This window comes from Pezoporus wallicus, unplaced genomic scaffold (assembly GCF_028554395.1).
Source record: "Pezoporus wallicus isolate ANWC-B61680 ecotype Strahan unplaced genomic scaffold, APGP_CSIRO_Pwel_v1 contig_8090, whole genome shotgun sequence".
NCBI classification, from domain to species: Eukaryota; Metazoa; Chordata; class Aves; order Psittaciformes; family Psittacidae; genus Pezoporus; species Pezoporus wallicus.
Genome location: NW_026642841.1, coordinates 1,145,520 through 1,158,302, shown reverse-complemented (window position 1 = coordinate 1,158,302; position 12,783 = coordinate 1,145,520). Strand labels below are relative to the sequence as shown.

Here is a 12,783-nt window from a genome sequence, read left to right as displayed (position 1 = left end):
GCTGCGATGGCTCTCAGGTGATGTACTTGAAAGTTTTACAGCATCCCATCTTCCAGCCCTTCTCCCCACCATGAATAATGCGTGGGCCTGATGATGATCACAGTTTTAATAGTAAAAAGCAAGATGTGCTAATGGATGACTTGCTGTCTGGATAAACTGCTGCTCGCAGCCACTAAGCACTGCAGCTGAAGAAATGCACACATGGCAATCTGCTCACTTGCCTGCTCATGCTGCCTCAGATACAAACGGCTGCTCTCAGTCCCTTCTCCTAGGGACTCCTGTCACACTGCCCCCTTTGCTTTTTGGTATTGGGTGGGTTTTTTTGCCATTGACAGCAATTCATACAAAGGTCTGAATTCTTCTTTTTCCTTTGTTAGCTCCATTAAAATAGTATTTCACAAGACACTGGTTTGACCTTTCACCAACCCACAGCCTCTCCACATCCCAACAATTGCTTTTGAAATACCTCAGAAAATCCAGCCTGAAGTTTCGGGCTTTGCAGGATGCTGGGGGTGGAGAAAAACACCACCACAGTTTTAAGTATGGCATCAACAGTACATGCTAAATTTAGGTTCTGTCTTCTATCTTTCTCCACCCAAGCAAAGCCCGTAGTATCTTTCCAGCCTCTGACAGATGCCACAAGTATGCACTGGAGGTAGGACCTCCTGAGCCCTGACCTGCCTCATTTGGAAGCCATTCAAAGCTGCCACTACCCATCTGTGTTTAACATACCTCTCATCTTGGGTTCCTGACAAAGCTCTACGTTCTGTTAACATGACAGTTTTCCATTTACAGAAAAGGCTTACTAGAGGAGCCTAAGAAAGTCGGTTTTGTGAAAAGAAAGTCTTAGTAAGATGGTAGTAGCTCCCAAATACTGGAACAAACCAAAATTAAGGCTGTCTTGTGTTATTCTGACTCACCCATCCATAGCACCAACCAAGGTCCATCTGATTACTCACAGTAAGACAGTAACTGTGGAGAGATGAGTTCTTTCAACTCCAACCGTGCTAAGGATAGGTCTTACCTTCTAAGGCCCTTTGGTTCTGATACTGAATGTAGCTTGTTTGTGCCTGCTCCAACTCCTCACTTCCCAGCAGGCTTGAAGAAAGTTCATCACTTTTCTGCCCCACCTTTTTTCCCTCTCTTTAGAAAGAAAACCTCTTTGTAACACCAGTGTTGGATCCTTGCATACATCTGTCAAAAAGACACTAATATCACATTTAAAGGTTTGGATTTGTCAGGTCAGCTGAAATCCAAGAGGTTTCATGCATTTCACCTCTTAAGAAATAAGAGTTTCCATAAGAAGGGTCATGGGAACTCTCTCACTGCCTGCTGCACCCTGAGGCTATCTTCACCCACAGAGTTGGCTGATTCGGAGTTACACAAGTAAGGACCAAAGGGAAGTTCGAAAGAGGAAGGAAATGGGGAAATGTCACAGGAAAAGTGTGTTAGATTCTGTAAGAAGGAAGCAAACTCCACTGCACAGTAAGCCAAATCTCTGCTAGTCCACACTCCACCCCAGTTTGCAGATGACACTACCTGGACATTTGTTAAACTGGTTTCAGGCAGTTAGTACTGACCCACACTGGTTATAGACATGGAAGCACCAAGAACTTCGCTATGTTGCCAGTGCTGTCCTCCCCTCACAGCATCCTTCAGCTTGACAGACAGGAACCACCTCAAACTCAACAAGTTTTTTCAGCTGGTCAATCTCTCAGGTAAATCACATGTTCCTGAAGAGGCCAAAGAAAAAAGGTGGAGCACATCACAGAAGAGACTTAAAGGCTCAAAGGTGAAGATACACCTTGTGCTCCCTGCTTTTCCCCTTATAACAGGCAACTGCTCAGGCTCATTTTTATAGAGCAAAGTGTCGACTCTGCATAAGCCTCTAAAACTTCAAACTCACAATGGAATCATCATAGAATGGAATGAATCCCAGCATGGTTTGTATTGGAAGGGACCTTAAAGCTCACCCAATTCTAACACCCTGCCATGGGCAGGGCCACCTTCCACTAGAGCAGCTTGCTCCAAGCCCCTGTGTCCAACCTGCCCTTGAACACTGCCAGGGATGGGGCAGCCACAGCTTCTCTGGGCACCCTGGGCCAGCGCCTCAGCACCCTCACAGGGAAGAGCTCCTGCCTATTATCTAATCCCCTCCCTGAGCTGCTGCTCACACTCTGGGGCTGCAGCTCAGCGGGGGGGGGGGGGGGGGGGGGGTGTCTGGGCTCAAGCACACACTTCAACTGGGTCATGGGGAGCTTCTCCTCACGCAACACCCCCAAGTCCTTCTCAGAGCTGTTCCATCCAGTCTCTCCCAGCCTGTGTTTGTGCTGGGGATTGCCCTGACCCAGGGGCAGGACCTTGCACTTGGACTTATTGAACTTGCTATTCAGGCAACGAATTGGTTTGAGATAGGCAGTAACAGCTGAGTACCTGAATCACATCTGATGAATGCAGCAGCAGAATTTAATGGGAAGCTGCTTCACTTCCTAATAAAATTCACATTGTGAGGTACAACACTTTCCATTATGAAACTAAAAAAGTATATTCCCAGAGTCTGACTCAAGTTCAATAATTTAAATTGATGAGGAAAACAGAATCAGGTGTTATCCAGGAAGACCTGTCCCAGTACTGCAAGCTTAGAGTTAAAAGACTGACTGGGGCAACTCAGAAGGGAGTGTGAGCTCTTCTTGGAGTTCCTCTTCTCTCTACCTTTCTCTGATGAAGCATCTTCAGGGTCTTTTGCACCTTCCCCTTCACCATGGGTGGAAGCTCTTTTTAAAGTAAATTTCTTGGGTTTCTTCAGTGAGTAGAATTCCCGCATCAAATCCTCCACCTCCCACTGCTCTTCCTTACGCTTCCTGCAGCAGTGCAGGGCAGCAGGGTCGATGGGATGAGCTTCAGTGTTGAAGATGTATCCTCCAGCATTCAAGATGCATTCCCCATATGGTGTAATCACCACATCAAAGTCTGATCCATCATTGTGAATGAAGTTGTCTGGGTCAAAGAGCAAGTACAAGTATTTGATTGTTTCAGCCAAAAAGAAGGATTCCATGCGATTATCCAGCCTGTGATCCCGCAAGTCTTTGATCTATGGGAGAAGAAATACCGTGGGTTACAGTAATATTGAATTCAGTAAGCCATGAACTGAGGGGAAAAAGTAAAACCAGCAATACATTTCAGTTAAACAGCACAGGATGGCACAAATTCACCCTGTATTTTAAACAGATGTATGCAAATACAGCAACAAGGTTCCAGATGTGTGGAATTAGCACAGTCTAGTAATAAGGAGCAGGAAATAAGCAAGCAGGAGAAATGCATCTCCTAACTGGGCAAGGAGGAGAAGAGGGAGGAAGCTTCCCATCATTTTCCCTACCAAAAAAGCCCGCAACATAAGGCTTTTACCTACTTCCCAACCACAAAGCTTAATTCCCGATATTTATATGGAGGTTTTTGTAAAATAGAGCTTGAAATCTTCCACTGAATGATTTCAGAGAAATCACACCCTGCAGTTCCCTTGTGTTTGATCAGATTTTCAAGGCACAGTGGGAAATCACAACCACACAACTGGCAGGCAGAGCCTGCACATGAGCCTTCCTGCTGGGTGGAGCACCGAGTAGCTAGAAAGATACAAGAGGCATGAGAAGCTGCTGATGTTTTCTCATGCTTGGGCTTCTGCTGCCCATGCCAGAATTCAGCCACTGTTCACCAGAAACAGGAGCAGCCATTACCAGGTCAGCTTGAGAGAAATACAAGGTGCTTGTTTGAAAACAAAATCATGTTTCAACTAAAGCAATCACTTGCCTCAATGGCAAAGTATCATTTCTGAGAACACTTTCTGAAAGCTGATGTTCCACAGCCATTCAGCTGACTTAGCAGTTAATTTAACACTTACAGTTGCAAATCCACAGTCCACCTTGCTGATTTTCTCTATTGACTCCACTGCATCCCTTCCCAGTTCCAAGAGTGTGGGATCTCTTGTAGCACGGTACAGATACATCGCGCTCTCAATCAGCTCTGAAAAAAAACCCAGACATTTGCAAGCATCAACATTAGCAAGCCATGGACACAGGGAAGAAGAGATATTCCTTTTACTACTTTCTAAACACTGCTTCAGGATGCTGAGGTGAACAGTGCAGCTTACGTTGTGTCTCCCCTGGCTCAAAGCATTTGCTTCTCCTGAGGATGTGCTACAAAGAAATTCACTGTAATCAGATTGCATCAGCTCAGGTAAGAGTGAATAATGCTCCCCTCCCACATTCAGGGAGTGGGAGGGTAGTAAAAGAGAGTAAGATTAGAACTCAGATGTCAAAGGAAGAGAAGAAAGATGCTTCTAGAAAGAATGATGAAGAAATTCAACCCCCAAAAATGCAATTTTTAATATTGTAAGCCTCAAACTGGGTATCTAAAACACCACTAAGCAAGCATTGTGGAAATACTCTATACAGGCAATGTATGCACTGTGATGTGTTTATATACTAAAGAAACTGGGATGCTATAATACATTAGAAGTTAATGAAGATGAGTATTTTTGGTACAAGTGTCCAATTCAAAACCGTCTTTGTTTAAAGGAGGACGAATGCCCCATCTCTGGCAGTGTTCAAGGCCAGGCTGGAAGGGGCTTGGAGCAACCTGGCCCAGTGGAGGAGTCCCTGCCTGTGGCAAGGGGTTGGAACTGGGTGAGCTTCAAGGACCCTTCTAACACAAACCAGTCTGGGATTCTATGAATGTAGATGTCACCTGAACACTCAGCTCTAAAGAAAATTAATTATTCAGATTATGTCACAGTAGTATTACAGACAACAAACAATCCTATTATAGATATTAACATATATATTAAGAATATATATAACGTTAATAATACTATATACAATTATACATTATAATATACAATATTATACATTATAATTATATAATTATATTTGTATTATATTAATAATATATTAATTATATATATATTAAGCTGAGCTTTACTGGTGCAAATAGAACTGGTTTATTTCGGGAACTCAGCAGAACTAGTGGTCTGTCCATACTCACTTTCACTTCCTAAATATGAAGAACACAAGCAGTCACATCAACATTTTGCATGCATCCCATGTTGAACAATCTAACACTTACACATGTCAAAACCTACACTGGGAACCCAGCTCATTAACATGCCCCATTCATATAGTAACACTATGGTTTGCTTCCTCTGAATGTAGACCTGCCTGCGTGAAGGGCTTTGACTATGGAGATCACTGGTAAAACACATGCAGGAACTAAGTCAAAGCAAAACTAGGGAGGAACTTTTAGGGGGTAGGTAACATCTGATTGTACCACCAGAGCAAGACCAGCATTCTGTGTTCCTTTTGATTTCACTTCTGCTTACCAGGCCTGAGTGGATATCCTTCCCTCTTGTCCACTGTGTAGCCCTGAGGAATGTTGTAGAACTCTGGCAGCCCACCAAACTGCTTCCAGACAGTGTAGTAGTTGAGGAAGGTTCTCATGGCGTTATCTACATCCCCAATTAGGCTCTGAAAGAGAGGGAACAATTAGCAAAGCAACATCTGAGTTAAGAAGAAACAGCACAGGAATCAATGCAATAACACTGCTATAGTTGAAGCAAGAGATAGTGACAGAAATGGGTCGTTCAGGTCTGAGGGGTGTAACAAATTCTTGGGCATGATGTCTTGAGACTGAAGAGGAGACAGATGCTGCTTTTCTGTTGGATCACAATCCACACACCTGAAATTATAGGAAGTCTCTATGATTTTCAGTTATAGAAGGTTGTGTTTATTCAGTCAACATTTCTTTTAGTCAATCACAGCATCCAGTCTATTTCAATGGGGATAAAGTCCCAGACCTTTGGTCTGATCAGAAAGCAAACCATGAACAGGAAAGGATTCATACAAATAAAGCATTTATGAGGTGGTGGAAAAAGAGGTGTGATTTTCTTTTTCCTTACATTCCCACCTAGATTATGAGCCCACTGTCAGTGGAATTTGCTACAACAAAACTACCCTCTGTCATGCTTAATGGGAGACTTTTTATAGACCATAAAGTCAACATCTGCTCTTCCACAGGCTCAGACTAGGGCAGATTTCACCAGAGAGCAAACCAAACTTTTAAAGCAGCACAGATGAGGGTTCTATGCAGAACTTCTGTATTAAAAACAGATGAACAAAATCACCACATGGTATTACAGCTCCTACCTGTAGGCCTGGCCAGTAGGCCTCGAGGGACTGAAACACAGGCATGGACACTGTTCCTTTGTACATCTGAACCCAGAGGTACCAGTCATCGAACTTTGTGTAATTTTTGATAGCTTTGTTATATTCTATAGAGAAACACAGAGGGGTTGGTAACAACAACAACAAAAATATCTCTTAAGAGCAAGAGAAGCCCCTTTTTCACTTGAGCCATGATAAATGACTGACTTCTCAGGATGCTCACTTTGGTTACTCTTTGTCATCACAGACTGTTCAAAATTATTACAACAAAGGCTTCAGGAACAGTCTTGAATCATAGAATCACTGAATGGTTTGGGTTGGAAAGAACCTTAAGACCATCCAGTTCCAAACTCTCTGCCACGGGCAGGGATGCCTCATACCAGACCATGTTGCCCAAGGCCCTGTCCAACTTGGCAATGTACTCTATTATGAGTCTACATCTTCCACAGTCCCACATGCAAAATTTTTAAAAGGAGCCATTCCTGGGACTCTTCACTCAGGACACAAACTACTCACCCAGAAACATGGACATCAGCTCCTCGTCCTGCAGGAGAATGGCTCCTTTGACAAGGTATTCAAAATAGGAGTCCACTCCTGCCCCAATGCCAGCATCTTGGGCCACCCACTTGGCAGTTATCACATCAATGTGGTTGCCAACCTGGAAGAGGAAAGGGAGGACGAAAACGGGAGTTAAGGTGAAAAAAAAGCTTATTTGCTAAACAATAATGCCCACACCACCACCGCACAAGACACCTTTGAGCTTTCTTTACACTGCCTATTTCACAGATTCAATGGCCATTCCAACTAGTATTTTCTCCATTGCAAGACACATTTATCAGTATCAGAGAAGTACAAACTGTAGAAAATGTAATTTTACCATTTCAAGCTTCCAATATGAACACTGCACTGGCCAAACCAAAGCACCATTCTACTACTGTAAAAAGGCACAATTACAACGTGATGTGACTGGTCCTAATTCTGATCTTACAAGAGAATAAATAAGGATGAAGAGGTCCAGAAACAGACAACAAGGATGTCAAAGGCATGAGAGCTGCCATGCTGATATTTAAATAGATCCTTCACACCTGGGACTCTTCAGCCTAGAAACAGACCCAGCTGATGGAGTATAAAATACACAATCATGACTTGCTTGGCATGAATAAAAACCCAGCTACTGAGTTTCTTTCCTGAACAAGGCTTAGAGGTATAAACCAAAACTAAACAGATGCCAAAGCAAACAGAAGGAAACACTTCTTCATACAGCATGTTAACAAATCTGTTCCTCTTTACATACACAACACTAGGAGTTCACACGGCTTCAAAAAGCAGCTACAGAATTAGCTGAAGACTGAATACAGAGATAACACTTCTAGCTCTGGCTAATCCTACACCACCAAAGCTGTAGAGGCTGGTAACATCCTGTTGCACTTGCCATACTTGTATTCTCTTCTGTAGGCCATTGTCCCAGCAAGCATCAGACAGACCTTTCATTTAATATCTTAGAGCTGCTGTTACAAAACCAGCAATACCCAGTGGGAGGTGTTGATCTGTTCTGGAGCAGAACAATGGCATAATGTTGGGCAGAGATGTGGATGCTGCAGGTGCTCAGGAACAATGTGAAATACAAGACTTCACCCCAGTTCTTAGCACTGGTTATTTATCTAGTTCCATCTCCTCTTTCTTTATGCTTTTTTATGCTTAGAGCTGCATCCACAAAGCTACACAAGAAGCAAGCCAGCAAATTCAAAGTCCATTCTTCACTCACCAGCCCAATATCTGAGCGATTCTTCCACAGTGCCTTCAAAGCCTTCCTGGCAATGTCCTCAAACATTGGATCACCAGTGAGGTGGCTTAAAGTGGCAAATTCCACTATAAATGTCCCAATTCCAGCAGTACAGGTAACTGGGGTCTCCCCAGGATTTACACCATGCAGCAAGTTCACTGTTCCATAGGGCATCCCAGTTGGGGTCTGAAAAGCTGAAACGTAAGATTTGGGGATCACTCTTTTGTCTGACACTCTCAAACATGTGCCTCACATTCCACTGCACACAGGCAAGAAGCAGGACTGAAGCAACTGCAGTAACTGCAAAGAATGAAATGAGAAGTAGAATGTGATCCTGGGAGGGGCAGAGGGGGCTCCCCAAGCTACCCACAGTCCTGGGAAGGTACTGCAGATCCCTTCCAGCCTGCCCAGAGCAGCAGACTGCATCCCTGCCTGTATTTCTTACAGCACAAGCAGGGTAGTCAAAATGAACTAACCCACTGGACAGCAAAGTGCAAACACTGAGCTTGTGATTGCTGAGTGGTAGCCCCAGGTGCCCACCACACAAGGAAACAGTGCCATGCTACCAGGGACACATCCCAGCAGCAGGTCATAAAGGGGTAGATAAGGCTGCATCTTATTGTCTTTACAAGCTGCTGTTTCACAGCCTTTATTTTTTATCCTAAATATATTTTCCCTCAACAAGCAACAAACAAACTGATGTTCTAAGCATATATAACACTTGGCATGCATTTATCCAACTGGTATCCAGCACTTCACAATGTTCTCCCAGAAAACTAAACTTGCTTTGAGCTTAGGGAACACAGAACCCTTTATGAGTATGCTCATCAAGCAGCACCACCTTCACCAAACACACCAGTCACCTCATGAGCCACGGCACAGAAAACAGAAGTTCTCACCTGGTAGGAGTTTGCGAGCTGCTTCCTCTGCCATTCTCAGGAGAGGCCCAGAGCATGGCCAGCCCACTTCCACCTCAACACCAGCCTTCTTGGACAGCAAGTGAGCTGAGAGGAGGCCACCCACCACTGGAAGAAGCACAGTAACAATCACAGAATCACAGAGTGGTTTGGGCTGGAAAGGACCTTAAGACTATCCAGTTCCAATCCCCTGCCATGAGCACGGACATCTCACCCTAGACCATGTTGCCCAAGGCTCTGTCCAACCTGGCCTTGAACACTGCCAGGAATGGAGCATTTACCATTTCTCTGGGCAACCTGTTTCATTGTCTCACCACCCTCAGGTTAAAGAATCCCATTAAAGAAGCTGGGCAGGAGTCAAATCTGATACCCGTTGTATTTATCATGATGCATGGACAGTGTCTGGGGGAAGAAAAATGAGATGGCTCATCCTTAACAGCCAGGACACAGGCTGATTCAACACGCCACAGAAGAGTGGTTTGCTTCTTCCTGCCTGTTTACAACAGGTAGCAAATTTATTTCTTCCATTAGTTTAGAAGCATCAGATCCTTCTTGCCCTACTACACCTGCACTGCCCTGCAATCAGAGAGCTAACAGTATAATGAACATGAACCTCTAAGAGAGGAATTTCATTTCTTCCAGACAGTTTAATACTATGTGTAAAGTGATACAGTGTCCTGTGTTACTTTACATCTTATGTAATACAATCTTAAATTCCTTGGAAGAAAGCATCCAGGCCAGAGTTAGCACAGAGAAATTACACTGCTGCAAGAACTGGAGACCAGTAACAAGTGGTGTCCCTCAGGGATCAGTGTTGGGACCGGTCTTGTTCAACATCTTTGTCGCTGCCATGGACAGTGGGATTGAGTGCACCCGCAGCAAGTTTGCCGATGACACCGAGCTGTGTGGTTCGGTTGATACCCTGGAGGGAAGGAATGCCATCCAGAGGGACCTCAACACGCTTGTGAGGTGGGCATGGAGTTTAACCATGCCAAGTGCAAGGTCCTACACCTGGGTCGGAGCAATCCCAGGCACAGCTACAGGTTGGGCAGAGAAGAGATTCAGAGCAGCCCTGCAGAGAAGGACTTGGGGGTGCTGGTCGATGAGAAAATGAACATGAGCCGGCTTCAGTGTGCGCTTGCAGCCCAGAAAGCAACCGTATCCTGGGCTGCATCCAAAGGAGCGTGACCAACAGGGCGAAGGAGGTGATCCTGCCCCTCTGCTCTGCTCTTGTGAGACCTCACCTGGAGCATTGTGTGCAGTTCTGGTGTCCTCAACATAAAAAGGACATGGAACTGTTGGAACAAGTCCAGAGGAGGCCCCGAGGATGATCAGGGGCTGGAGCACCTCCTGCATGGAGACAGGCTGAGAAAGTTGGGGCTGCTCAGCCTGGAGAAGAGAAGGCTGCGTGGAGACCTCATAGCAGCTTTCAGTATCTGAAGGGGGCCTATAGGGATGCTGGGGAGGGACTCTTCATTAGGGACTGCAGTGACAGGACAAGGGGTAATGGGTTAAAACTTAAACAGGGGAAGTTTAGGTTGGATATAAGGAGGAAATTCTTTCCTTTAGGGTGGTGAGGCACTGGAATGGGTTGCCCCAGGGAGGTTGTGAATGCTCCATCCCTGGCAGTGTTCAAGACCAGGTTGGACGAGGCCTTGGGTGATATGATTTAGCGTAAGGTGCCCCTGCCCACGGCAGGGGGGGTGGAACTAGATGATCTTAAGGTCCTTTCCAACCCTAAGGATTCTATGATTCTAACTGCCTCAGCAATATTTGATAGGAGAAACACAAAAAAGCAGAACTAACAGTTTTGTTCCCTGACAGTGTTTTTGAGTTGGATGGCACTGAAGGAGTTCAGCATTCAATTGGGTACAAGACTTGTGATTTTCAATAAAGACAGTCAAGTTTCACTTATGACACTAAAGCAAGAAATTAATAACCTCTATTTCAAATCAGTATGGAAAACCATGATATAATTTGTGGCGTTTCAGTGGAAAAGATGTTTATTTCAGAGCTGCAGACCTGGGACCAGCACACTGAGACTGCCACGTCTGCTTCTGTTTGCACTGAGGCAGGAAGCAAAGAGCTGACGTGCAAAGACCAAAAGGAAGTGACATCTGTTTGGGATTTTTCTGTTGGTGTACGTGTCCTCTCACACTGCATTTACAAACTCACTCTGTCCCCCACCTCACATGACCTCTGGGTACAGTTCAGAGGCTCCTACAGGAACACTGTGGAAAAAGGCCACCTCACCTCGAATGTTAGTTTCAAAGACAGATGCATTGACATCAATATCAAAATCCACCCCTTCCTGCAGCACACCAACGACTCGCTGGAACTCAGAAACGTTTCCCAAGATCTACAGGGAACAACAGAGAACAAGGCTTAGAGCTCGCAGGAAAACAAAGGTGCAAGCCAGTGTTAGGGACCAACGGCTGGTTTGTTTTATTAATTTTGTGAAATCATTAATTACAAAGAGTATTTAAAAAAGTGATAACCTGCCTCATCTGGCCTGTACCAGCACCAGTGAGGCAGCAGGGCCAGGGCAGGGATTGTGCCCCTGCACTGGGCACTGGTGATGCCGCACCTCGAATCCTGTGTTCAGTTCTGGGCCCCTCACTACAGGAGAGACATTGAGGTGCTGGAGCAGGGCCAGAGAAGGGAACGGAGCTGGTGCAGGGCCTGGAGCACAAGTGTGATGGGGAACGGCTGAGGGACCTGGGGAGTTCAGTCTGGAGAAGAGAAGGCTCAGGGGGGACCTGATCGCTCCCTACAACTGCCTGACGGGAGGATGGAGCCAGGAGGGGCTGGGTTCTGCTCCCAAGGAACAAGGGATGGGACAAGAGGAAAGGGCCTCAAGCTGCACCAGGGCAGGTTTAGATGGAGCTGAGGAACAATTCCCTCCCCAAAGGGTGCTCAGGCATTGGAACAGGCTGCCCAGGGCAGGGCTGGAGTCACCGTCCCTGGTTCACAAGCCATGTAGATGAGGCTCTCAGTGCCATGGGTTAGTGGCAGCCTTGGCAGTGCTGGGGAACAGTTGGACTTGATGATCTTAAAGGTCTTTTCCAACCCAGCTGATTCTTTGATCTCATTCCAAAACGCTTTCTCCACACACACTGGAGGTCTTTATCCCTGCGTCTGAAGGTGTGGGGCCCAGAGCCAGAGCACAGTGAACTGTGAAGGCTCCCTGGTCAATCAGTGACTGACCTGGTGCTACCGTGTAAAACACAGGTGTGAAGGAGGCTGACAGTGACCTTGAGCGGCTGAAGGCCGCGGGCACACACAAGGCCGGGCCCCGGGGCTGCGGACAGCCCGTACTCACTAGCAGCGTGTCCAGGGCGTCGATCAGCGTGAGGGAGAAGCTGTGCGGGGAGAGAGGCGCGGTGAGGCCCGGCGGCAGCGCCAGCGGCGGGGCGCCCAGGCCCGGCCCCGCGGCGGGCGGGCGGGGGGGGATGCCCCGGCCCGGCCCCTACCTGCCCCAGGTGTCCTGCCCGTCGCAGGTGAGCGGCCGCAGCTCGTCGTAAGGGAAGGCGCTCTCCAGGTAGTGCTCGTAGGCGTGGTAGAACATGGCGCGCACTCGCTCCCTGCGGCACAAGCACACAGCGCTCAGCCCCGCTGCGGCCCGGTGCCGCCCGGCCTCACCGCCCGGCCCCGCACTTACCGGTAGGACGCCACATCCAGCCCGCGGGCGGCCGCGCCGGGGCCCGCCGGCGGCCCCGGGAGCCACAGAGCCCAGAGACACAGCAGGGAGCCGAGTGAGCGCAGCACGGGCGCCGCCATAACGGCACCGCCGTACGCCCCGGCCACAGCCAATGGCAGCGCTAGGGGCAGGCAGCGCATGCGCAAGACGCCGGAAGTACTTTCAGGCTGG

The 12,783-nt window shown here is 47.0% G+C and overlaps 1 protein-coding gene across 1 annotated transcript; it reads right to left on the bottom strand.

Annotated features, from left to right (window-relative positions):
• Nucleotides 1-2,562: 2,562 nt before the first annotated feature.
• Nucleotides 2,563-12,704, bottom strand: EDEM2 (ER degradation enhancing alpha-mannosidase like protein 2). The gene is made up of 11 exons (XM_057432349.1): nucleotides 12,574-12,704; nucleotides 12,386-12,496; nucleotides 12,235-12,274; nucleotides 11,166-11,271; nucleotides 8,895-9,020; nucleotides 7,978-8,189; nucleotides 6,729-6,870; nucleotides 6,195-6,319; nucleotides 5,372-5,516; nucleotides 3,896-4,017; nucleotides 2,563-3,091 (listed from the first exon to the last, which is right to left on the bottom strand). The coding sequence occupies exons 1-11, from the start codon at nucleotides 12,690-12,692 to the stop codon at nucleotides 2,600-2,602; spliced, it is 1,740 nt and encodes a 579-aa protein (XP_057288332.1). The 5' UTR covers nucleotides 12,693-12,704; the 3' UTR covers nucleotides 2,563-2,599.
• Nucleotides 12,705-12,783: the final 79 nt, after the last annotated feature.